At 41.1% G+C, this 27799-nt stretch overlaps 1 protein-coding gene across 1 annotated transcript in view; it reads left to right on the forward strand.

Annotated features, from left to right (window-relative positions):
- dhrsx (dehydrogenase/reductase (SDR family) X-linked) overlaps nt 1-27799 on the forward strand; it is a 62986-nt gene that overhangs the window by 18652 nt on the left and 16535 nt on the right. The window contains exon 4 of the mRNA XM_081362574.1: nt 5273-5338. Within this exon, the coding sequence (XP_081218700.1) occupies nt 5273-5338 (66 nt within the window). The remainder of the gene's footprint in view (nt 1-5272; nt 5339-27799) is intronic.

Here is a 27799-nt window from a genome sequence, read left to right on the forward strand (position 1 = left end):
GTTGGCACCTAGCCAATGAAATGGGACTTCGATGATGTCACGAAACCCGCGTACACTGAAATACTGTCTATGGCAATGAAACGCTAACATGGCTTAATGCATTAGACTGATATTAAAAGAAATAAACGATATTATCAAACTCAGTAAACAACATGCTAATAATTTTCTCCATTAGGTCACCTGATGGAGTTTTTCGGTTCCTTGCCACTGTTGCCTTTGGCTTGCTCAGTTTGGGGATATTTAATTTTGATTTTATCAATCAATAAATTCCATTAGAACAAACCTTGTTGTATTATTTTAAATTAATACTGTGAAGCTGCTTTGATACAATCTGTATTGTGAAAAGCGCTATACAAATACACTTAACTTGACTTTACTTGACTTAATAATGCATACTACAGAAAAGCAGATGAGCACAGAATATCAACGCAATGCGTGCAATTGAGACAGTGGTATTAAAAGACCAAAACTCAGGAAACACCATACAAACAAAGCATACAGAAAAGCAATTGAGCACAGAATATGAACTCAACGCGTTTAATTGTACGTTTTCCTCCCATATAAACCAAGAAAACGCTTAATGAGGCTTAATGGACCAACAGTTATAAAAAAACAAAAACAAAAAAAAAAAACATAATTCGTTACATTATTAATAAAACACAGGCAGCAAGTTTATTTGCACTGAACACACATTTGCTTTCTTTCGTCATATTCTGTGCTCATCTGCTTTTCTGTAGTATGCATTATAAGCATTGTTTTTACTGAGTTTGATAAAATCGTTTATTTCTGTTAAAGTCCTCATGAAATCAAAATTGACCATATTTACTTTGTTTGCCTAAATTGATCGTTTTGTGGTGAACAATTCATCCATGCAAGTCAATCCACACACAAAAAAATTTTGGCTTCATAATCTTTAATCAAAATCTGAAAATGCCCCTCCCCTCTGCATTGGAGGACCTTCTCTGATGACGTAGGTTTGAGGAATTGGTTTGGGCAACGCTTAACCACTCCCCTCAAACCGTTAGTCTGTTATGAGCAGAGATGGAGAGGAGGAGCGCTAGAGTAAAACCCTGCCCTCTGTTCAATATTCCGTTTCACTGGGAAATGCGTCACAACACTGGAGAAAAGTCGTTTGCAACTTCCGGTTCACGCGGACTTTAATATCAGCAGAGAATGTCTAATAGGAAGAGAATTGGCACTCTCTGCTTATTTCCGGTGTCTGGACTGGCTGCAGTAACACGTCTCTGTCCATGCGGGGGCGCTCACAGGACGATTGCAGAATGAATGGAGGTCTATGGCGAAAACCCCTCAAAATCCACTTTTCTCAGGATATAATTTTTTGTCTAATAATTTGAATGTTGTATTCGAAAGGAGATGCAAAGAAATTACACATTGCTGGGTGTTAGATTTTTTAGAGTCACTTATTTGGTTTAAAAAGTCTTTTAAAATGTCAATGACGTCAGAATGCTGACGTCATTAGCATAATGCTAGCGTGTTATGGGCAACAACAACTCAACCCGTAAGAAATCGAAAAGAAATAAGTACTCGTTCATTCAACTTTCGACCTATAACCCATGTTAAACTTGCAAAATCTACAATAAAATCTGAGATTTCTCAACGGCAATCGGGTGAAAGAGACACATTTAGCCGTCTAGCCCCATTGACTCCCATTCAGTCTGCACTCGCCCGCGATCACCTCCAGTGGAATTATAATGGAACTGCAACCAACCATCTATACAATGGGGCTAATAGGAAGTGCCAAGGCTCTCCGTAGACGGGCTCTGATATCAGTCTAATGCATTAAGCCATGTTAGCGTTTCATTGCCATAGACAGTATTTCAGTGCACGCGGGTTTCGTGACATCATCGAAGTCCCATTTCATTGGCTAGGTGCCAACCAATAAAACGGCTCATTTGAACCCCCCCCCCCGGTCCCGCCCCCCTTTCTCTCTCACCGCCTCTGAGTTTCAAGTGCACAAGTTAGTTTTGCACCTGATATATCGCGAAAAGAGTAGCAAAAGTCAAGGCGCGAAATTTGAAATTGCAGTGACAGATTTGAGAAGTTGCAAGTGCCTAATTGAGGTAGTACCGCGAATGTGAATGTAAGATTAAACGCAAAATATATATTACAAGTTTGTGTCTGTCGTTGTATTTCTGTGAATGACAATTTTACACATTTGTGTCTACTCGTCTGCAGCTTCAGATTCAGAATACAGGTTTGTGACTATTGTTTGCAAGTGCAAATTTCAACATTCAACTTCAGATTTTTATTTTACAGGTTTTCACATTGGAGCTGTGAGTGTAAATGTTCATGTACAAGTACAAATATTTAATGTACAAGTTCTCAAATTCACATCTACGTGCTCTCGAGTTTTGCTACTATTTTACCTTCATAGAAGGCGGACGTGAAGCTGAGGTGGAGTTAATCGCTAAACGAAGAACTACCTCTACAATCTGGGACTGGTACACACTATATATTTTCACTATCCGAGCACTGACTGAGCACTTGAGAGTTTCGCTCTCCGTCAAGCGGTCCGTAAAGCGCACTATTTCAGTTCATCCCAATGAATGCACAGTGTATTTGACACAGAGTAAACAAACACTAGTGTGGGGCCCGACTCGCCATCGCTTTGCTGAGAGCGCTCAGTGTTACTCATCACACTCAAAAGAGAGAGCGAGAGACTCTTACATACCACGCAGAATTGACATGCTCCGTTAACGATATTATTTGTTGTATTTTCTTGTAAAAATAATGGAGTTCCTTTGGAATTATTCAGCCTTTATGAGCAAGCAGAAACTAATGCGCAGACGCAGACGTGATTAATATTCATGAACCCAGCAGCTCATCAATCCTTTATATTTATATTTATATTATTATTAGTAGTAGAATTTATTATAGTAGTATTATTATCTTATCAGTATTATTGTACGTTTTTTACATTTCAAACTTGTAATTGATTTGAATTATTATTGTGTGTAATTATTATTGTGTGGTGTTTTTCAGTACAGTTGCACTATTTAAACATTATCTGCACTTTTACAGAAGAAATGTTTATCTGCAACTTTTCCATTTCTGCTAGGGCTGGTGTCGGGATTTTTACTGTGTTTTATGTATTTGGTATATTATAGGAGCCTATTTGATGATGGGTACGTTTTACTTTAGATCAATGTTTGTGTTTCTGAGGCTCTCAAGAATGCATGCAGCTGTCATTTGAAGCCAAAAACAATGGTGAATGGTACTATATTTATATCGTCAATGATATCATTGATGCAATAAATTCCAGAAAATATCGAGATATAGTCCATATCGCCCATATTGTTCTACACAATTAATTCCCTTACATGTCCAACAAAAAGAGTAACTTCTCAGGATTTTCTCCATCAATAAATCTTTTCACTTTGTGTATGCGCTACTGTACCAATGTTTACGCTTGTTTTTTTTGTCTTTGTTGGTCTTCTGGCTTCAGACTTTTTCTTCTTCTCTGGCCATACAGGCACTGATCCTCCGATTGTTTCTTCTGGTAAAACACTATAATAAGTAAATTATATTGTTTAATTTTATTGTCTAATGCTTTTCACATCACGAAACAACACTATGCTACTAGTGTATCAACAGAGAGTGCAGCCAATGAGCATGCAGATTCTTTCCGACGTTTGTAGATGTAGATCACTTCATTTCAACGTGGCAAAAGATATTTTGAGAGGGATGACCTGCACCATACATAATTAAAACATTTTTTAGAGAAAACATTCTCTTCACAAAAAACGAAATTTTTTGATAATATTTAATCTTTTTTAATCTTTTTTTTATTATTATTTCTTAAAGGGAAATACATACATTGACCGCCACACAACTCTAAGACTGGAAAAACTGGAAGAACTGGTTTAGGAATGACCACTTCTCGAGTAGACAAAGGACCTTGCTGGAAATTAACATTTGAACTCACCCTTGTGCACTATCGAGACAAAAGTCTCACCTCCGAATCATCCTAATCTACATTCCTTCTCCTCATTCTCCACTCCTTCTCTCTCATGCTAAGATCACCTGAATTCACCCAAAAATCCATAGTTTTAATGTGAATAATTATCATTGAGTATAATACATGTTTGGTATCACTTGAAATGTCTCAGTGCGACTGGTACAAATGTCTCATTTTCAAATAAGTAAAACAAAAGGTAATAAGGTGTTTAAGAGTGTAGAGATAACTGGCACACAAAGGAAGGCGGTCTCTAGACAAATGGTCTCATACCCCCTAAAGGTGTCAACTCTGAATGTAAATTCCCATTGTTAGCAGAAGTTTCCATGTGAAAGAGGTACTGTCTATATAATGAAATGCAGCAAAGGGCTCTTGGCCTTTTTGTAACTCAAGTTGGCCTATGATGATAAAAGTGACCAAAACTCTTAGCATCATGTATTTTAATGTTAGGTTTGCATCTTTTCTCTTTATTCTAGACTGGAGCATTCAGTGTTATTGTATTGATTATCCCTGAACTGATTATTAAATTGGCATGATACATTTACCTGACATAATAAATTGTTACATTTGATTATTCTAACTGACTTTGACATTATTTTCATTAAAGAGTTAAAAAGAATAGTCAAACATTCGCTCATTTTTAACGATGCACGGATATCATTAAAACCTTTTCATCAGTCAGATGAAATAACGAGAAAATACATATGAGAAAATGTATTGCATTTAATCAAAAATACTTTGCCACGAGAAAAGACAGTAACACGCAGATACCTTCCCCGCTGGTCGGATGCCGATTTTTGGGCCGATTGAGTGCGAGCTTACACAACTGAACCTTCGACGTTTCAAAAAGTTTATAAAGAGATCGTAAAACTAATCCATATGAATTGAGCGGTTTAGTCCAAATTTTCTGAAGAGACATGATCGCTTTATATGATGAACAGACTGAATTTAGGCTTTTATTCACATATGAACATTCATCAATTGGCACATCAGTTAAGATAAACTAAAGATGAGGTTCATTCTCATGTTACGCAGCACGTTTGAGCTTCAGCAAGAATCAATGAGGTTTGTTTTCGCGCACCAAGCAGGTTCGGTTGAGCTTCCGTTTACGTTCACTGATCAATGTCTATATGTGAATTAAAGCCTACATTCAATCTGTTCATTATATAAAGTGACCTTGATATTTTTTTTTTAACTAATTTGCTGATTTAAATTCTTCATGTGGAATTGATGCAATGATAACTTAATAATTTGTATATTTAACACATTTTCCTGTCTTTTCTTTCTTTTCTTCAGCTGGGAACAATGAAGAGGAGGGTCTGGCAGCAGTGAAGAAGATTCAGGAGTTGAATCAGGGAAAAGGTAAAATTCTTGCTAAATTAAATGTTTTTGGAGGGCCTGGGGCTTTTAGCTGGTCTGACGTGTAAGAAAGGCTCTGTGTATTCCCGAACATCATCATGTCTACACCCTCTTCCATCGGTGATCCTGACCTTTACGTTCTCCTTGAGGTGATGATTTCTCCACCACGACCTGATACCACTTAACTTGCAGCTAAACGGGATCATTTTTCTTGCCTTGTTTGGGCTGGTGTGTTTACTGGAAGAATGTGTGAAAGCAAGCAGAAGAATACCAAGAGAGAGATGTTTGATGATTGTGTTCGCTGAAGAACCTTAACCTCATTGTAATGCAGATGGGATATCGAGAGCTGCGGTTCGGATGAAGGCACGCTCGCTTCCCTGCGGTATCAACCCCTCCCCCACGTGGATTTTCAACTGCTAGACGAGAACAGGCCCGTCGGTTTTCACTCCCGAGTTTTCATCATTGGGCTATTGAAGTTGAGAAATAATGCACTGAAGGAAAGCTGTCCTTCTGCCCTCATCTAGGGTCAGGGTCAGTTTGTCTGAAACCGTAACTTTAAATACCAGTTTTGAAATTGGTCTTTGGTTCAGAGACAAAAAAAGCAATACTGCGAAGAAGTCAGATGTGCTAACAAGAAATGAGTCTTTCAAAACAAGCTAAGGCTTGGCTGGAGGTCTGTTTATGTGTGTGGCTTTATGCTCAGCATGATCTGTCACTGTGCTTCTCTAAGCTGGTCTAATAATGACACATGATCGCTCTTTATACGACTACAATCACCTAATGAGGGTTAGACATCACATCCAGTTAAACCAGAGTTGATTTAGGAAAAAAGATAGACTGAGCTGACAAAGATAAGACATGTAATTATAATGGGCTCAGAAGGCTGTATGGGAACTTTGTTTACTGCTGTACAATTGGACAGTCTAAATGTTGCTGTTGGTAGGTTATTAAAAATGAATGCTGTGCCAGAATGTTGCTGGTTTAAAAGAAGTTGGTGTGGTCAAAGAGGTCACGCTTGAAATGTTTACTTCAATGTTTGTCTCTATTTCATGTAATCATTTCTTTTGCTCCTGAATCGCAGTAAAATATTGCACTAAAATTCAACACAAGCATCATTATGACACATGCTGATAACTGTAATTAAATGTGAATTAAATGTACCTTGAGGTGCACAATTAATTGAAAACTTAATCAAGATTACGATTATTGTTACCGCAATTAACAAATCATGAAAAGTGTTGAATCTTTGTCACTATTAACGACAACAGGTCCTGTGTGTTTCACTTTTGTAACTGGAGATTTGTAAACCTGCAGCATTAGCTTGAAGTATTGTTGTATTGCTTGCTTATACATTATTTATTCAAATTTAGAATAATAGTTTTGTATTTCATGCTGCTAAGTGGGCCAGTGTGAAGTTAGGCACTGTGTAGAATGGCAATAAACTGATTTAGGAACACAGTTCTTGGCTTGTTTTGATTGTGTAGCATGCATTATGAATATGACATGCAGTTGCCTTACACAAAAGTATTTTAATATAAATTATATTCAGAAGTTAATCACTACAATATCAATGAACATATTAAGGAGCCATTTTTGAACGCTCATTGGACCATTGTTGCATTGACACCTATACGTATCTTACATTAGTTGATTTTACATGTGTTTTTATACATTGGTCTGCGATACATTTTGTACATTTGTTGTTGCAAATTTTGCTCACCATGGTACAGTTTTCGAACTGGCTAACATGAGGTTTTGTTCAAATTGTGAGGATGACTTGTGATCGTTGTGGAAGAATTAGTTAGAGTGGGTTAAATATTATAAATATGTCTAATGTTTTAGATAACTAAACATGATATACTGAGGTTCAAAAGTAGTTTTTAAAACAAGAAGAAATTAATACTTTTATTCAGCAAGGATGCATTCAATTGGTCAAAAGTTACAGTTAAGACATTTACATTGTTACAAAACATTTCCGTTTCAAATAAATGCTGTTCTTTTAAACTGTTTAATCCTGAACATTTTTTTATTACCGTTTCCACAAAAATATTTAGCAGCACAACTGTTTTCAACATTGATAATAATATTAAGAAATGTTTCTTGAGCAGCAAATCAACATTAGAATGATTTCTAAAGGATCATGTGACCCTTAAGACTGGAATAATGATGCTGAAAATTCACCTTTGCCATCACAGGAATATATTTTTTTAAAATATATTAAAATAGAAAAATATTAAAATGGAAAAAATAAAAGTTATTTTAAATTGTAATATTTCACAATATTATTGTTTTTACTGTGTTTTTGATTGAATAAATGTAGCCTTTGTGAGCATAAGATACTTATTTTCTTATCAACCCCAAACTTTTGAACTAGTATACCAGTCAAAGTGTTGGCAGGGCAAACTAAAATTTCAAGTATTTGCCCAACCGGGGCACCAGGAAAAAAAAAAAAAAAATACTGTGTAGCCCTTAGAGTATTGAATTTAGATAGCTTTAGTTGAATGTACCCAAGCTCAATTGAACTGAACCACCCAAAATGGCACAGGCCAAGCTCATCACGGGGTCACACTGACCCTTTACTCTGCAGCTCCAAGATAATGTCTATCTTAGACAGATAGTGCTGAGTGACTGATTCAGGGCAAAGCGCTGCTGGCAGGCACACTCGTCCCACGCTGATCCGCTCTCCTCTCTCCTCTCTCTTGCCCTGACAACACAAGGCAGACGTACAGAGCTGAGCTGTGGCAGGCGGCAATACACCCTGTCAACACGTTATGGATTCAGTCACTCTGGATGGGCGGACAGTTATGTTCTCAAGGCTGTTTTCCACCCCTCCTCCGCTTGTCTCTTTCTCCAAGCAGCTGCTGCAGCGCTGGATCTTTGGTGTGATTTCTGATTGACAAGGCCTTTGTAGCTCATCTCAACGGGTTTCAGAAAGTGTCTTTGTCAGATGTTAGATGTGGTCATGGAGCCTGACATGCACTTTCAGAGTTTACTGTAGTTGTTTGACCAAGATGTGCTGATATGTGACATACATATTGTATGGCCATCGAATGTCTGTTTAAATGTCTCTTCTTCTGCTTTGCACAGACGGACTTCATCTCAATCTACATACTGTCTGTCTTAAAAAGTATGCAAGATCATGATTACACTAAAAAAAAAAAAAAAAATGATATTGTTACGTCCTTGTTCTCTTTTGGCTTTTCCGATTGTAGAAATGTGGAATTAAGTAATAGGTTTCTAATATGAAATGCAGTGTACTTCGCCAGACATAACAAGCCCAAAGTTCTACTTTTGATTAATCTCTTTATAAAAACTTGATCCAGAATTCTTCAGGATCATCCAAGTTCTTCTTGCAAGCTTTTGTGTTCTTCTTGGTTTTTCCACCTTGCTACTCTGCCATGGATACTAGTTTTGCCCAGTTTCTTTCTGATGTTAGTTATGCTGAGCAGTTTTTGGATGTTGCTCTGGTGTTTTTTGTGACTCCAAACTGCCAACTCCAAACATTCTCCATTTTACATTTCTCTGATTGTGGTTCATTGATCTGAACCACTAGTGGGAGGAATTTTGATTAATTCCAGTGATTCAAGTCTTTTGTTCACCAAAGGTTTCTTTTAGACTCACTAATTTGATTCTCGTCGCCTGATTCCAATATACTTTTTAATATTTGGGAATTAGGGCAGTTAACTGATGACTTAGTATTGATAACATTAATTAATCTGCACTAATAAAACATATTTTACAACTGAACAAAGTACAGGTTGATTGTAATATACACAATTGAAAAGTTTGGGGTCAGTAAGCACTTGCTTATTACTTCAGTTCTATACTTTTTGCTAGAAAATTAGTACCATTAGTACCAGCAATTTAGTATCTAGTACTTTGATAAATAGAATGTTTAAAAGAACAGCATTTATTTAAAAAATTTAATCTTTGTAACACTACTTTATTTACTTTTAAGTTTTGATCAATTCAATGCATCCTTGCATTCACATAAAAGCTTTAATTTCTTTAACAAAAAAATCTTACTGACCTCAGACTTTTTGAATGGTTGTTTATGTAAACTTATGACAAAAATTGTTCGAACCCAAAAGTAATTATTTGCTACACAAAAAGGGGTCTGTGGTATCAAGATTTTAAGACCAAGGTTTATGACTCTCAGTGTTGGTATGCTACATTCTCAAATGGAATTGTTTACAATAAACTTCCTATTTAAACCTTTATGTAATTGTAAGTATGACATGGTGAGAGTTTATTGTGGTACCTGTTGAAAGCCAGCTTACAGCTGATGTGAAGAGCAGATGTCTGCACAGCCAGAACCTGCACAGAACCTTCTGGATCCTCACCAGTGGAGTCAATGTTTAGTAAAATGTCTACTTGAGGGCTCATTGTAGGTGTGACGGCACCCTACCGCCTGATGTAATTAGACAGACGCCCCAGCATATGGCCAGAACACACACTGTGTGTCAAAGGTTCACGTACATTTAAAAAATATATATATTATTGAGACACCGGCGCATATGCACCAAACAGGAGGTTCCTACGTCTGTGAGGTGTCAAATACAGAGCATTTGATAGTGTTTGTGCATATAATTGTGTTATATCATGTGTTTTGCATGTTTGTAATATAACAGTCAAACATTTTTATCTTCTGCGTCTTCATTATAATGGAAGTGTGACACTGCAATTATGACGTCAATGAAAAAAAAAACAGCCCATTCCCTTCTTTATCTCCATCCTTTATTGATCTGCTCTGTCTCTTCCTGTCTTGATATAGAGAGATAAATCTTATCATCCCTTCTAAGATGTACTGCCCAATCTGCATCCTCCATCTACATTTTCAGAGACCTGTTGGAGTCCGACTCGACTGACAAAACCCCGCATCTCAGCCAGAGCTGTCACTTACCCAGGAGTTATTCTCAATCAGTCTTCCTCTCTCAGGAGCCTGTGTCTGATTTACTGGCAGCATTTGAAAATGGAGAAGGGGGGAAATGTCTTTGTTGGTACTTGAAAATGGAGGTATGCCAATCACAATGGCCTCCAGCTGGCACTGTACCTCTGGTGCCAAGATTACCTCATTACCACACTCTTTGGCACATCCAAACTGAAAATGGTAACAGAAAGAGCAAACAAGGATGAGACGGGTATATTCTGTGGTGGGTCGTATCCCGAGACTAACTCGCCTCTTAGCAGACCTGTTGGTCAGGTGCCATCAGGAAACAGCACTCAGGAGTTCTGCATGGGCTCTTGTGCTCATTAGTGCTGCTCGGATTCTTAATCAGAACAGAACATCTGCAGGCATTCCTATCCAGCAGCTCTTCTAAAGGCACGCCAGCGATCAATCATGCCAGGACAGACAGCTCACGAAGGGCTTTGAGAAAGTCTGGAATGAAAAGCATAGAGTGTAAATACACAGACAGAACTTGCCATCATAGAGTTTCTAAAGGTTTCGATTTTTGGAGAACACCAGGATTATTGGTTCTTGTCTCTCTTCAGGTTCAGGCACAATCGAAAATGGGGCGATTTATTCACATTTAGTCCTCTTTTCAAGAACCAAACTAAGACCTCTTTAAGTGGACATGGACCAAAAAGTGTTACTTTAATATTAAATTGAATATTTGAGTATAGGGCATATTGATGGTATTGATGAGATTAATTAAAATGTACAAAACTGTATAAAACTGTAGTAAAACGTACTCGTTTACTAACGTAACCTCGGTTCTCTCTAGAAGAGGGAACGAGTACTGCGTAATAGCTTACGCTAGGGGAAAAACTTTTTTCCACGAGATATTGAAGCCAAAAATTATCCTTAATTTTGTAATATTGTAAAACGCGTTGCGGCAGCATGCAGACATAGGCGAGACGGCTCGCGCGCCCATTGGCTGCCCTGCGGCAACTGCAGCAGCCTATCGAGAGAGGCCCCTCATGACATCAAATCCAATGAGACGTCAAATCCTACGTCATGTCCCTCCGAAACGGGCGTGGCTTGGGCCTATAAATATGGCTCGAAGGCTGAATAGAATCTGGTTTTTCATCGCCGAAGCAAACCAGAGCATGATGCATGCACAGCAAAGATACGCAGTACTCGTTCCCTCTTCTAGAGAGAACCGAGGTTACGTTAGTAACTGAGTACGTTCTCTTACGAGAGGTCTCTCGTACTGCTACTGCGTAAGGGGGTAAGGGGGTAGGGGAACACAGTGTAAAACGCCGTGCGTGCTGAGATACAACACTTAAGTCCCAAGGGCAGGTGCCCGGGGCTCATACAGTGCATAATCATCAGGGACTCGCACAGAGTCCGGGAAGAGGGGCTAGAATAGCATCATTCCCGTAATAAGTAGTGCCCTATTAGGAGCAGATTATATCAAAGTGTTCCACACAGTCAGGGCGAACTCAGCCTGAACTGGTGAATTTTCAGCAGTGAAGTTTCAGCATCCTGAGCCGATTGCATCGGGGCAGACAATACTGATTTATTAGACCGAAAGCAGCTTAGCCTGCAAAGCGGGAACTTCTAGGTTGTAGAACCTTATAAATGTAGATGGAGAGGCCCAGCCTGCCGCCATACAGATATCTTGTAAGGCAATCCCACTAGACCAAGCCCACGACGAGGCCATGCCTCTTGTGGAGTGCGCTCTGACACCTAACGGGCACTGCAGGCCCTTAGATGTATAAGCCAGAGCTATAGCATCAACTATCCACCTGGATAGACTCTGTTTTGACACAGCTAGTCCCTTAGAACGTCCGCTGAACAAAACAAAGAGCTGCTCCGTCTGTCTAAAGACAGTCGAGCGAGACACATAAGCCCTTAATGCCCTGACCGGGCAAAGGAAGCCCGCGTCCCCTTCCTCTTCAGAGACCGGCAGGGCCGACAGGGAAATCACCTGTGCCCTAAACACAGAGGGATTTAGGAACATACCCGTGCCTTGGTTTGAGTATGACTTTCGAGTCACTAGGCCCAAACTCCATACACGTTTCGCTCACTGAGAGCGCTTGCAAGTCCCCTATGCGCTTTACTGAAGCGAGAGCAAGAAGAAACACCGTCTTGAAAGACAAGTGTTTGAGATCTATTGACTGGATTGGCTCGAATGGGGCACCTTTCATGGCATCCAGAACCGTAGAAAGGTCCCACATGGGAACTGAGGGAGGTCTGGGAGGATTCAGCCTCTTAACTCCTTTAAGGAAGCGAATGACCAGATCGTTCCTTCCAAGTGACTGACCAAGCGTCTGTTTAGTGAACGCTGCTATGGCTGCCACATAAACTTTGAGCGTGGATGGGGTCCTGCCCTTATCCAGCAGCTCTTGCAGGAAGGAGAGAACCTCCGTCACCCCACAGTTTAAGGGTGATATGCCACGAGCTGTGCACCAGCTAGAGAACACCGACTATTTCGAGGAATAGAGCTGTCTAGTAGACGGCTCTAGCCTGCGTGATCATGTTTAACACTCCCACCGGGAGGTTAGCGGGTACCCATTGATGGCCCACGCACGTAGGGACCAAAGCTCTGGGCGAGGATGCCAGATCGAGCCCTTGGCCTGGGAGAGGAGGTCCCTCCTCACTGGTATCGGCCATGGGGCAGTGCTCGTCAGCTGCATCATAACTGGGAACCAAGCTTGGTTCGTCCAGGACGGAGCCACAAGTAGCACTGAGCATCCGTTTTCCCTGATTCGCTCTTATACCTGAGGTAGGAGCGTGACGGGGGAAAAGCATAGAGCGGGCAGCGGGGCCAGACGTGGGCCAGCGCATCCCTGCTCTTGGAGAAAAACTCCGGACAGTGAGCGTTTTCCTGAGACGCAAACAGGTCTACCTTCGCTCTGCCGAATGTTTTCCACAGCAGTTGGACTGTCTGCGGGTGTAGAGACCATTTTCCTGCCGGGACATTGTTCCTGGACAGTCTGTCTCGTCCCATATTCAGGTGGAATATGGGAATATGGGACCAGCGGAAATCTAAAAGGGGTTGGTCTGAAGTAGCTTCATTATTCATAGGTGTGGTTTGGGCGTAACGTGAAATAAACCAATCAGAGCGTCATCTCACATTCCCTTTAAGAGCAGACGCGCTTGTTCTAAAGCGGATTCCTATTATAACGGCGGATTTGCCAGGCGCGCGCCAGGAGCGGTTCACAGCCAAGGAGAGCAACGCTCTCGTCAGGGACGTTGGGGATGGAGAAACCCACCCAAATTAACTTCGGTTAAAAAGGCGTATGATAATTTGGGTAAATGTGTAAGCTAGATGTATGCTTTTATAATAAATTGTCTATCTATCTATCTATCTATCTATCTATCTATCTATCTATCTATCTATCTATCTATCTATCTATCTATCTATCTATCTATCTATCTATCTATCTATCTGTCTATCTGTCTATCTATCTATCGTAATAATGTATGATTTGCAAAAATGAAAACTGCTGCTGCTGTGTAGATGAAAGAATCAAAGTGTATGCGCGTTGTGCACACGCTACATTGATTATGGCCAAGCATGCGCCCTTAAAATAGCATATGAATAACATGCGCAACGCGCCACTGACTTTAAACTATTTTTTCCTGGTTAGTGGCGCAATTGTTTTCTAAACCTGCAAAATAGCATGAAGGAACGTTTGCGCCGGAACACGCCTCCTTTTTTGCGCTGAACCGCCCAGGGAGCGCAAGTTCATTCCCTAGTTTAGCGACGTGCTTCTGTGGAGGGAATAGAGCGCTTTGCGCGGGTGCAAAATAGGAATGATACATGCGTCGGTGTACAAAGTCAATTGCGCTGGGTGCAAGATAGGGCCCGTGGTGTCTTTTTATCTGGGGACAAAAACGCCTCAGCGCGTTGTCGACTGCCATCATTTCCAGGCAGTTTATGTGTAGAAGCTTTTCCCGTTCTGACCACTGGCCGAAGAACGGTCTGCCCTCGAGCAGTGCTCCCCATCCCGAGGTGGGGGCGTCCGTAGACACCACCTTCGCACTCGAGGAAGTCCCCAGGTTTACACCTGACCGGTACCAGTCAGTCGCTTTCCATGGTTTCAGAGCTGAGACGCATTTCTGATCGACCTTGAGGCGGAGGAGACCGGAGGTCCACGCTCGACGCGGTACTCGCGCTTTTAACCAGAACTGCAACGGGCGCATGCGAAGCAGACCCAGTTGAAGCACTGGAGATGCTGAAGCCATGAGACCCAGCATCTTCTGAAACTTTCTGAGCGGGACTATAGTGCCACAGCGAAATGATTTTGTCATGCGCTGAATACTCAGTCTGCGCTGTGGCGATAGCTGTGCTGTCATAGACAGCGAGTCCAGTTCTGTGCCCAGAAAAGATATTCTCTGACTTGGAGACAGCGAACTTTTCACCCAATTGACTTTCAGACCTAGATTCTCGAGATGTTCGAGTAATACGGTCCCGTGTTCTATGAGCTCTGAGTGTGATCGAGCTAGAACCAGCCAATCGTCCAAGTAGTTCAGAACTCGCATGCCCCGAAGCTTCAGGGGTGCAAGCGCCGCGTCCATGCACATCGTGAATGTACGAGGTGACAGGGACAGGCCAAATGGCAGGACTGTGTATTGATATGCCTGGCCCTCGAAGGCGAATCTCAAAAATCGCCTGTGACGTGACGCTATTTGTATTTGGAAATACGCGTCCTTCAGATCTATTGACATAAACCAGTCCCCTTGGCAAATTTGCGAGAGGATTTTCCTGGTTCTGAGCATTCTGAACCGTCATTTCAGAAGCGCTTTGTTCAGCTGTCTTAGATCTAGAATGGGTCTGAGACCCCCGTCTTTTTTCGGTACCAGAAAATATCTGCTGTATATGCCCCCTTCGCTCTGAGCTTGAGATAAGGGTTCTATGGCCCCTTTGCTCAATAGTTTCGCTATTTCAGTTCGAAGTAGATGTGCTACTTCCTTTTCCATCGTAGTTTCGATTCCCGCCGCGTAACGTCAGGGGCATCAAGCGAACTGTAGCAAATAGCCTCTTTTTATAATGTTCAGCACCCACTCTGATACCCCGGGGAGCTTTGCCCATGCATCCGCATGAATAGCTAGGGGTTGAATGATATCTGGGCTCTGGCCACGACATAGTGGCGAACGGAGAGCACTGGTATGCTGTAACATAAACGCCGTTCTTGCAGCGTGCGAGGCGGGGGGCGCGCTGATCACAGCGGGCAGCCTGCCCGCGCTCGACTCTCCTATAGCGGTTTGCTGAGAGAGAGCGAGCGGGGTGAACCCCGTAGGGCTTGTCATGTCTGTGAGTGAATGTGGGCGCGGGACAGCGGGCACACTCATTACACTGGAAACACCGTCTGCTTGAGCAGAATGTATGTGCGTTGGTTTCGTTTTTACAGAAACCGTGAGACATGCAGTGTGTAGTGTTTGTGGGCACTGGGTCGTGGGCACATTCACTACATCTAATGCACAATCGACATGAGTCGATTTTTATTTGTGCGAGCCGCGTGTGGCGGGCTGTGCTTGTGTGTAGGAATGAGCACTGGGGCATTTTTACTACACTCATAACACCATCGGCCGTGGCCGGAATACCAGAAAATACACTCTTAATGGGATTTATCTGGGTCGCCTTAAAAACGGCGTTTGTGTGCAGGCAAACGGGCTGTAATACCGGCTTGTTTTCTGCTAAATACACTGGAACAGTCACATTTTTTGGAACTGAACGAGCGAGAAGTTTTGGTGGAAATCCGGCCGCAGCGGGACTTGATCACCTTCGTTTTCCTAGACTGGCTAGGAAGACTTTGAGGCCTTGGGCTTTATCTCAATCTTAGGCCGGGGCCCACGTGGAGGGGGGCGGCGGCCGGCAGAGCGAGAGCGCGGTCTCACAGCGCCGGCGGTGGGCGGGGGTTGCAGCTGGGAGCTTCGAGCAGACGGCTGTTTAGAGCGACCTGCTGCGGAGCTGGAGCGCTTAGGCAGAAAATGCTTCATGGCCTGTGACGTTTTCTGCACCTCAGCAAATCTATCTGCGAAATCCTTGACGGAAGATCCAAAGAGGCCGGCAGAAGAGATGGGGGCGTCGAGGAACGCGGAGCGCTCCGAGTCCGACATCTCGGATAGCGTAAGCCACAGGTGTCTCTCAGCTACGGTGAGAGAGGCCATGTTCCGCCCTATGGCCTGTGCAGCGGACTTAGTGGCGCGAAGGGCAAGATCCGTAGCGCTCCTCAAGTCCGGCATGCTGATAGCTTCCGGTCCTTCCTCATCCAGTTTACGGAGAAGGTTGGCCTGGAAGATCTGCAGTATGGCCATCGAGTGCAACACAGATACAGCCTGTCCGGCGGCAGTGGTGTAAGCGCGACCGTGAATAGCTGAAGTCGTGGGCAAGCTTTAGATGGTAGCGCCGTCTTAGCACGCCGTCCAGCAGAGAGTGGGCAAAGATGGGCCGCTACATCTTCTTCCACGGGGGGAAGAGAATGGTACCCCTTGTCCTTATTACCGTCCAACACGGAGAATGCTGCTGACACGGAAGTACACACTCTGGCTGAAAAGGGGGCGTTCCAGGATTTAGCGACTTCTTCGTGAAGCTCAGGAAGAAAGGGCGCTGGTCTCGAGGGCGGCGAAGCGCGGTCCCTTTGCAGGAAGCAACCATCCAGTCGGTTGTGCGCAGGCTCCTGGGGCATCGACCACTCAAGTCCGAAGCTTGCGACGGCCTGCCCGAGCAGACACATGAGCTCTGCTTCAATATTAGCTCTTTTACCAGAAGGCCAGTGAGAAGAAGGTGCGAGATCCGCAGAGCTCGACCAATCCTCACTGCCCGACGCTAGGAGAGAGCAACTGTCGTCCTCCACACACACGGCTTCTTCGTCGTCATCTATAGCAGAAGTGGCGGCCGCTGTCCGGCAGTAAGAGACTCGGGTGAAGCAGGCGGCGAAGCGGGGTTGGAGGGGTTCCGGGACCCGCTTTTTACGGCAGACTCGGCAAAGTTGCAGACTTTTTACGGCGCGGCACCGCAGCGGGCGAAGGTGCAGACTCGGAGAAAAATGCCAGGCGAGTCCTCAGAGTCACCATGGGCATTAGCTCGCAATGAGGGCAGCCGCCGTCAGCGAGCGCGAGAGCTGCATGATCCTCACCCAGGCAGGAAACGCAGATGACATGGCGGTCCCCGTTGCTGAGTGGAGCTCAGCACGAGCCACAGGAAGTACGAGGCATCTTGAAAAAGACGCTCGGCTCTTTTAGAGAGAGAGTGTGAGTCGCGGGGGCGAACACACACTAGCAGAGAAAAAGGATATGGACGCCGGATAGCCTAGCAGGAACAGCGACTGAAGGCAGCGAGTTGTCGGCCAGCGGCTTCAGGTGCAAAGGCTCGTCCCGCAGAAGGCTTTTTCAGACGGCACGGCTTCTTCCTCTCGGGATCCAGCGATGCGTGAGCTTCGCTGAAGAGATGAAAAATCTGATTCTATCAGCCTTCGAGCCATATTTATAGGCCCAATCCACGCCCGTTTCGGCGGGACGTGACGTAGTGGGTGCGAAACGCCCTCATTGGATTTGACGTCACGAGGGCCGCGTGAGCCGTCTCGCCTATGTCTGCATGCTGCCGCAACACGTTTTACAATATTACAAAATGAAGGATAATTTTTGGCTTCAACATCTCGTGGAAAAGAGTTTTTCCCCTAGCGTAAGCTATTACGCAGTACGAGAGACCTCTCGTAAGAGAACTAAACAAAGTACATTTTGATGTTAAAATACACTACAGTTCAGGAATTTGGGGTCAGTATTCTTTTTTTAAAATAAATTATTATTTTTATTCAATACATCTATGATGTTCTATTTGAAATAAATGCTATTCCTCTGAAATTTCTGTTTATGAAAGAATCCTGAAAAAAAAATATCACAGTTTTAACAAAAATATTAAGCAGCAAAACATTGATAATAAGAAAAAAAAGGTTTCGGAGAACCAAGCGTATTTGAATGATTTCTGAAGGATCGTGTGTAACTGAAGACTGAAGTGATGTCTACTGAAAATTTTGGTTTGCCATCACAGGAGCTGTTTGGGTAGCTTGCTTTTTTCGGCTTTTAATCAATTTTAACTTAGTATAGCATAAACGCACATTCAAACTACATTTTTGACTGACAACATGTTTTAATTTGGGAGCAAGGATATGATGGCATCAACTTTAGGAGATTTTGGATGGATTCTAGGAACTGCAGCCTACTTCTTTATAGTAGATCTAGATGGTTTCCTTTGTAACCTTTAAAGCAATTTTAAGAATCTTTTTCCTAGGGCTGGACAATAATTCAATATATATCGCAATATAATTTTTTTCAATAACGGTGATATGATTTTTAAACACATTTCCGATGTTTCAATATACATTACAGTATTGGCTACGTTTACATGCAACCAAATAATCCATTAGTAATCGGATTGACGGCTCAATCCTTGTTCTTTCGGATTCTCATCCACAGACGACATCCACAGTCGGTTTTGGGCGCGGGAACTTTTTTTTACAGTCTATGGCGGGAGGGGCATTTTTGCTGCGTAATAAATATAAGCAGCACTGCACAACGATTCATATGTCCATTGTCTCCAAATTATGACCAGAAATGGATACATATTAAGTCTGCTGTGCTGTTTAAAACAGATAAAGAATCAATTTAGGAGAACAGTTATTATGTGCAAACATCGGGAAACAATGTATATTCGTGCAGTGTGCGTACGTCAAAAAATAAATTCCAAATTTGAAGCTTGGACACAAAAAAATCCCAAATTTGCCCAGTGTCCATCATGGCCTCCTAATCATCCCTATATACTCATTGGCTTTATAACTCTGTCTCCTCTCCACCAATAAGCTGGTGTTTGGTGGGCGTTCTATGGGCGCAGTATGGCTGCCATCTCATAATCCAGGTGGATGCTGCACATTTGTGGTGGTTGAGGAGATCCCCCTCACTTTTGAGTGCCAAGAAAAGATTACTATTATGATTACTATCCAATCGTCTTTATCTAAGGTTAAGTTGTATTGTTCCTGTGCTGTGCATTTCACCCCGTTCTTCAGCAATGGCCTAACCTGATGCTAACTACACAATTCTTGGATCCCTGTTTTGGCAACATTGAATGCAACTACCAGCAAGCCACAATTGTCATACTTGGAGACACAAATAGATATAAGTCTGAAACCATCTGTAGCAGACATGGATTGAAATAAGTAGTGTCTGGATCAACAAGAAAGGCCAGTCATATTGATTCAATCTTTAACAACTTTGGTCCCATGTACAGTATGTGTCACCTGAGCATTTTCCCCCTGTTGGCTCCTCTGACCATCAGACTATCATGTTGAATGCTAGGAAATGGTCCTCCAATCCTATTCAACACATCTTCTGCAGAAAACACACCCCTGAGATGCATTAGGCTACTGACCCTGAGGCAAAGGTTAGTGCGTTTACTTCCACTGGGTCTATCTTGGACAAAACTGTTCCATTAAAGAAAGTTTACATTACAAATAATGACAAGCCTTGGATGACCATGCAAATTAAAGATCTGATAAAAGAGAGGCAGCATGCATTTTACTCTGGTGATAAAACTTGCCATATGAATCTAAAATCAGTTATTGACAAATAAATTAAGAATGCAAAAATAAATAAATAAAAATACTACAAGAACGAAGTAGAAGAATTGTGCTGTACTAAGCCAAAACAGTTTGTCTGTGAAGGCATTAATGGGGATGGAAGGAGATTGGAGAGATGTTGTGTCTCAGGATTATAACAACTTGCAACATGAGTGTGATACCTTTGCTTAGCATTTTGCTTCCGTGTGATCAAGTGATCCACACTTCTCCCTCTGAAGATGATGTTATTCACAAGCTGTCAAAGTGGTTGAATACCTCCCCTGAGTATTGGGCAAGTTAAAGCTAGACTTCGCAAAATGAATGCAGCGAAGGCTGCTGGTCCTGACTGTACTCCTCCTTGGGTCTTAAAGACCTTTCATGAAGAACTGGCACCTGTGTCATGGGATATCTTTAACACATGCATTCAACATAATATTTTTCCAAAACATTGGAAGGAGGCTATGGTCAAAGCTGTTCCTAAAAAAAACTAAGCCCAGTTTTCCAGAAGATTACTGCCAGATTTCATTAATCAGGAATCCTCAGAGATGCCATTCTGGACAATACAATCACTAAGATTGCGCCATTGCAAAATGGCTTCATAGCGAACGGAACAACTGACACTACCCTAAATCAGATTCTTCAATACTGGCAAGAAGAATTTAATAACAACCCCAAAATGGACATTCATGTGGTTTTTGTTAATTTTACTCTAGCCTTTCACACAATTGAGCAGTGTCAATTGCTTCATGCTCTGGCTGACATGCATGTCAAACGCCCCGTTGGCTCATTGTGAGGAGTTATCTGAATAACAGAGAGCAAAGGGTGAAACAGGGTTCCTGTGTGTCTAACTCATATCCAATTCCAGCTGGTGTTCCCCAGGGGGGACTTTTATTCCCTCTGTTCTTCCTTATCTGTATAAACAATCTGGATCCATGTCTGGCTCCCTCAGTATTCATAGTTTTGGAAATATGTTGATGATCTAACAATCACTGAGCTTCTAATGGGATCCTTACCTGGCCTAATCCAGAAGGCACTGAATTCAGTGGCAGAATGGGAACAGGAATTTTCACTGGCTATGAATGGGGCTAAGATCATGGATATGGTAATTAGTGCCAGGAGAGATGAGAACATCCCCTCTCTTCCTTCTCCTGTAATTTCTGGACATGCAATCAATACATTTTCTTCATTTAAACTGCTTGGAGTTCAAATATCATCTGATCTGTCATGGGATGCCCACATTAAGTATATGATCTCCAAGACATTTGCAAAGAGGGTCTCCCATGAAATGTTTTAATCCAAATATACTTAACTGCCTAAAGGCCTCTCTTATGAGTTAGAGAGTAGAGTCGTTCTTGCCTTATTTTTTTCACGGCTTGACTATTGTAACTCTCTTTACATAGGAGTTAGCCAGACAGCACTACTGCGGTTGCAGGCAGTCCAGAATGCGGCCACTAGACTGTTGACAAGTTCTCGCAAATATGAGCAAATTACACCAATTTGATCTCCACTTAAGTGGTTGTCTGTACGTTTCAGAATCGAATATAAACTTTTATTATTTGTTTTTAAATCATTAAATGGCTCGGCGCCACCATACCTTACTGGCCTACTAAAACGGCACACATCTGCTAGATCTCTTAGGTCCTTTGATCAATTGCTCTCGGCTATTCCCAGATCCAGACTGAAACTAAGGGGTGATCAGACTTTTTCTGTCGCTGCACCTAAATTGTGGAACATATTACCATTGCATATCAGAATGGCTCCAACAGTATCCATTTTTAAAACTTGGTTAAAATCTCATTTGCTATCCTGGGCTTTTAATCTCGATTAGGTGCTGAGGCATGTTTTACTTTTAATTTGTGTCTACTTAGGCTATTTGTATGTATGTTGGGCAACTGTTGTTGTATTAAATTGTGCTTTATAAAGAAAGAAAGAAAGAGAAGAGAGGGTTCAAAATCATTGCTGTCAGAGAATAGGTATTCCGACGACTTCTCTCCCCTTATTGAGTGAGTGGCACGATGAGGCGCCTATACATACCCTTACGAACATACTCAAGGACAGTTCACTGCCATTGCACAGTTTCTTGCCTGTGGCTCCAATATCTACTTATTCAATTAGTTGAAACAGGAAATATGTTGTGCCAAGGAGTAAAACAAATGAAAACAGTAAAACAGTTCTAACTAACTGTTTGCATACATACAAATCATACTTGGGCCAGCTCTTGAAATGGCCTCAATTTGGGTTTGCTTTGGTGCATTCATATGTCAATTCATGCCAACTGTTATAAGACCTTGGAACTAACCAAGTGTGAAAACACCCTTTAGATCAGGGGTAACCGATCCTGTTCCTGGAGATCTACCTACCTGCAAAGTTTAGCTCTAACCCTGATAAAACACACATGAATCAGCTAATTAAGGTCTCCAGGAGCACTTTATAATTATAGACAGGTGTGTTAAGCGGAACTGAACTTTGCAGGAAGGTAGATCTCCAGGAATAGGAATTGGGCACCCCTGCTTTAGATGTCTGTATTGACAATGTTGTTGTGGAAAAGGCCTGAAGCCTGAAACACAGCAAATTTTGTGAGGGAGACAATGTAGAGCTATCGTACACGGGACTGCTATGCAAGTCATCCTTTTCGCCTCACACCATAAACTGCCTTTTAAATATGCACAACACACAGAGAGAAACCTAAGGGAGTACACAATACATCATTAGGGTTCTGCCCCATGAACATGTCCTGATATACCCCCCACCTCCCCCCAAAGACTCATTCGTACACACTCAGCAGTATCGCACCCCGCTGCCCTTTTATTCCATGAGTCATTTTACACAATGTCACCACAGAGAGACATCACTCTTACTGTTTATATCCCCTCTGTTTAATACTCTTTCGGCCCAGTGTCATAAATTCAAATCATTTAATGTGTGTGAAGGGAGCAGCTAGGAAAGTCAATATGTTTCCATCCAAAGTTGCGAATTTAAGTTGCAAAGCATAAAACATTTGAGAATAAAGCATTGTTTCCATCCAGTGAGTCAAAGAGAGCAAAAACGTTAATTCCTGATAAACTGGTGATAAATATCACTAAGAAAAGTAGGAGAAGCTACTGTATATAATAATTTTCGTATATAATAAATTACTTGCGTCTCAGAGCACGCAGACGAAACACAATAATGTGTTATCTTGCTTTCGGAGGCAGATGCTGCTGTTTGGAGTCGTGCAAGACAGTTCTGGAAGATAATTTATACTGAACCACTTTGGCTACATTCAGACTGTCTGTCCAAATCCGATTATTTGTGTATCCAGTTGGAATCTGATCTAAAATTATTGACGTCCACACTGTGTATCGCAACTGTTCAGATCCGATTTGTGTGTCCACTTGCAACAATGTCTTTACTAACTTTTCTGGGATGGCAGATATCGATTACCTAGCAGCCTATGAAGGAGTGAGCCAGCTCTCAGATTTCATAAAAATTATCTTAATTTGTGTTCCGAAGATGTCTAAAGTCTTACGGGGTTGGAACAACATGAGGGTGAGTAATTACTGACAGAATTTTCATTTTTGGGTGCACTAACCCTTTAAAATCAAAGTCACGATGTAACAGAAGTAGCAACAGATCTTTTCTTCCATATTTTAACATACATCCAAGTGAAACATGTAGACAGGGTCTTGTTTGTTGATTGGATGGAGGCAGATCTCAATGCGAGCTAGCAGTCAATTGTAAAAAGAAGCGGGTTTATGCGCTGGACAAAAATTACAAGGACAAAAAATTTAACAGAATAAAAGGTATGCTTGAATGAAGTGTTCACAATAAGATCAATAACATGCATTTAGAAAATATTTTAGTTTAAATGTTCATTCTAATGCAGCTATAAATTCACCCAAAAAGGAGCATTTTAACCAAGACTAGTCTAATATAGGTTGTCCTTTTTGCTATTTTAAGTTGTTGGAGAACATTATTTTATTTGGTGATAAATGAGTGGTTTTTGTAATCAAGGGTTGCTAGTCAGAATGGCATTTCACACTCTAAACTGGGGTAGTGTCGGACGATTAATGTAATGTAGTGGGTAATTGCTGTAATTGTGTAACTATAATTAGTTTAATTATGCGGTTGAGTACTCAGCACTGGAAAGCTGTACTCTGTGCCAAAGGAACAGATACTCACATTTTATCACTGGTATAAGAGCTTCACTTCTAAGTCACCAATGAAATAGTATATAATTGTAAATATTAATGGGAAGGACAGAGAGACAATAGTTTTCTGTTTGTATGATAAATAGGTCTGATGCAGCCAGGGCCTATTATCTCCCGTTTCCATCTGCGGTTTTCATACTGCCATCAGAATCTCTGTTCATTGCACCTGGTTTTCTCATCCCTCCTGCCATCCCGTTTACGCCCTTCCCTTCATTATTTTTCTGGGCTGATCTCATGGATTGATAGTGTTTGGTTCAAGTGCACTGTAAGGGGACCAAAGGCCATTCCATCCTAACAACCAATTTCGATCAGCCAGAGATGGGCTATAAACCTTAAAGGTGTGGTGCTGTTTATCACAGTAATTCTCAGAAATGAAGAGGCCTTGAGGATTAGAGAGGTGTTCATGAGGCAGGGTTAGATTAACTGCTTGACTTTTTGTTAAGAGTAATACCACCTAGCTAAGTTCTGAGTTATATTATATCACATGAATAATTTTTGTTTGCCATAACTGGATGTGCAGAGATGCGGACTGACATACATAATTAGAAACTGATTTTTTAATTAATTTTTGTTTTTAACATCATTGTTTTATGTAGTTTATTTAGGGCCCTGTGAAATCCATTTTATCTTTTTCTCCCAAATTCTTTTTCACTTTAGTTTTTCTGGAATCCATGTTTTATGTTTTTTTTTTTTTTTTTTTTTTTAGGTCTAACAGTAATTCAGGTACAGAAATTGAATAATCGAACGTAAAATAGCATTGCATAATCTTCACTATATGAATTAAATGTAGATCAATCCTTGTTAAAGCTACAAAAGTTATTCAGTCAAGATCATTTAGTGATTTTTTTTTTTTTTACTTTAATGACACAGATGGCAGCAGGTTGGCTATATTAGGCATCTGTCACTTTAAGACGGGATGCAAGATATTGCATCCAATATATTGACACACACTGGCACCTGGGGTGGCCAATCAGATGTAAGGGGTGTCTGGTGCCAACCTGGACACCCCACTGGATGACAGACATGTCTGTTGAGCACATGAATGCAGTGATCTCATCAATTCAACTTTATATCTGCTCTCTCACAAATGCTTTCATCATAACTAACAGCTCGAACTAGATGTAAATAAGGTTCATTGATTATAACGGGAGTTTTGGTGACTCGCGCTGTGTGATTGACAGCTCCAGCGATTATAAAGGGAGCATTCTTTGATCGCTTTCTGTATATAATTTAATCCCAATTTAGAGAACAGCATTTTGTGGCATTACTGTCGGGTCCATATCTTACAGTAAAAGTATGTTTGTAAAGCCTGCGCCAAAATTGCGACTGATTTACCAAATAATCCACAGTGAAATGTACCGAACAAACAAATAAAGCTCTACTTGCACATTCACATAGTTGAAAATAAATAACCACTTTCCTAGCATTAGGATCCTTTGGAGAGTAATGTTATTTTTAGTCCAGTGATCCTGTATCTCTCTTCTCTCTTTCTCATCTCATTTACATGCCAGTGGGCGGAGCCAAAGAGGCAATGATGCCTCAATCTGATTCTACAGAGGTGGTCTTTTGGCGCACTATGACATAATAATGTGACAATCAGAAACGAGATGTTTTCTGAGCTTGGTTTCATTAAAAGCTGTTTGGACTAACAAGGACATTTTGAGTTCTGAAACTTACAGGGTGTTTTAATATTACAATAATCACTTATATGTTTTTCAATTCATGACTTCTTTAAAGTAAAATAAGTGTACATTTTTGATAGTAATGTATTAATAATATCAGTGTTAGAGTGACTTCATCAGAAAAGCAAAGGCAGTGTGCATGGTCTAATATATTGCAGCAGTGTGTGAGTGATGGCAAAATTTGAAACATTTAATCCTTTAATTTAAAATTGATTTGATTTTAGGTTCATACAACAAGACCAAAACAGATTCATTCAAATTAATTCTTTTTTGTCTGAAAATATTTAATTGTTGATTTAATTTAGACCATTTAGCTAGTCCAAAATTTGAGTCAATTTAGTGGAATTTCAGCTGGTATTTAATGTAATGTTTTTACAAACTAATGGAATGATAAAAACTCAAATGTAATAATGATCTAATTGGAGTTGATCTCATTGTAAGATTATCACCATTCTGTTGGCTTTTTTTAAAACTATTTTTTCTTTCCATATCATCTATTTTTGACGACTATGGGCCACCTCTAACTCTGGTTGATTCTGTTTAGATAGGAAAGTAAAGGTGAACGCTTTGTCATAGTTAACCTTGCCTCACCTCACTATAATTCAGGGAGGGGGAAAAATGAACAAAATACCAGGATTTGCATAACATGACAACGAAAGCTGATTGAAGCAGTGATGTGCATATGACTAGAGTATTTTAATGTAGCTTCTCATTTTAATAAGCCGAAAGCCCAAAGGGCTCTTTGTGGTAAACACAACAGCATTCTGAATCACATTAGAGCAAGAAAAAGCTTGGGTTTCAAGGCTTATAGGGTTACTTTGCCTATCAACAAAATGCCAAAATAAAAACCTGAAGGGTTTTCTACCTTGTCGAATTTATACCCTAAACTTGGACATGTTCTGGCACATTTATCAACATCAGGCTAAACATGTTATTTAAAAAAGAACTGCATTAGCTTTATCACTGCTCTTTTAGAAGGCCTTCTGTGTACATTTCTTGGTCTCCACCCCGGCAGGCATGTAATGGTCTAATTCTCACTTGGGAGCCATTATTAGCTCAAAGGTTAGTTCCGTCAGCCTGAATGAATGATATGCCTAATTAAAGTTGATGGAGAACAAGAACAGAAATGATGAGTGGGCAAAACTCTAGCTTCTGTTTCCACGATTGGGATTGTGACCCCGTTAAACAGAGATAAAGAGACATCAAATTATTTAGATTAGGTTCCATATGAGCCTGTTCATTCAAAATGGAGATGTCAAATTTAAAGCAAGTTAATTAGTGTTACATCAAAGAAACATGACAGATTGATAAGTTAATTGACACGTTTCAAGATTAGTAACATAAAAGATATACATTTAAAATGGGCAGAACTTGATTTTAAGTTAAGATGTACTTTGTAGTGAGCTGTATTGTCAATACTTTATCGATTAAGAGAGTTATAGTCTTTAATTCAATAGCATTTAAATTTAGTTGCACTGCCTGGTTCAGCTAGATATTATTGTTTTATTTTTTTTATTTTTTTGGAAGTAAACTTGGAGCTGATTTTTGGGCAATTATAGTAATTTTGTTGGTTTCAAATGTTTATCTTAAAAGAAGCGATCATTGAAACACTGCCAGGTCATTTGGGATGATGGGAAAAATGTCCTTTTGACCTTGCCGTGAGTGTTAGTGAGTGGAATAATTTGCATGCTTTGAAATTCGACTAATTGAACGTGCTTTGATGTACAGACCAACAGAAAAATGTTATTAAATGAACTACGGCATGCATGAGAACACTGGATGAATCAACAGAGAATTTAGCCTCCAACTATTTGAAACCAACCCCTCTAAAACAAGCTGACAAGCTGAGTTTACTTGTTTTATTCGAGGAGGACAAATGCGTTTGACTATAACTACATATGTAAATATACTGCATTCAGTATGGCATTTAATGCTGTTGTTATATTGAATACGTTATTGCTGTGATGTGTAAGTGTTTGAACCGATTTGTATCCAGAAAATGACTTGTTCAGCTGATGAAATGAAGACCTTTCTCAGAGGCCTCATATTCTTGGATGATTCAGTATTTCCATTTGCATGCATGCAAT

This window comes from Scardinius erythrophthalmus (assembly GCF_964197995.2).
Source record: "Scardinius erythrophthalmus genome assembly, chromosome: 3".
In the NCBI taxonomy this organism is placed as follows: domain Eukaryota; kingdom Metazoa; phylum Chordata; class Actinopteri; order Cypriniformes; family Leuciscidae; genus Scardinius; species Scardinius erythrophthalmus.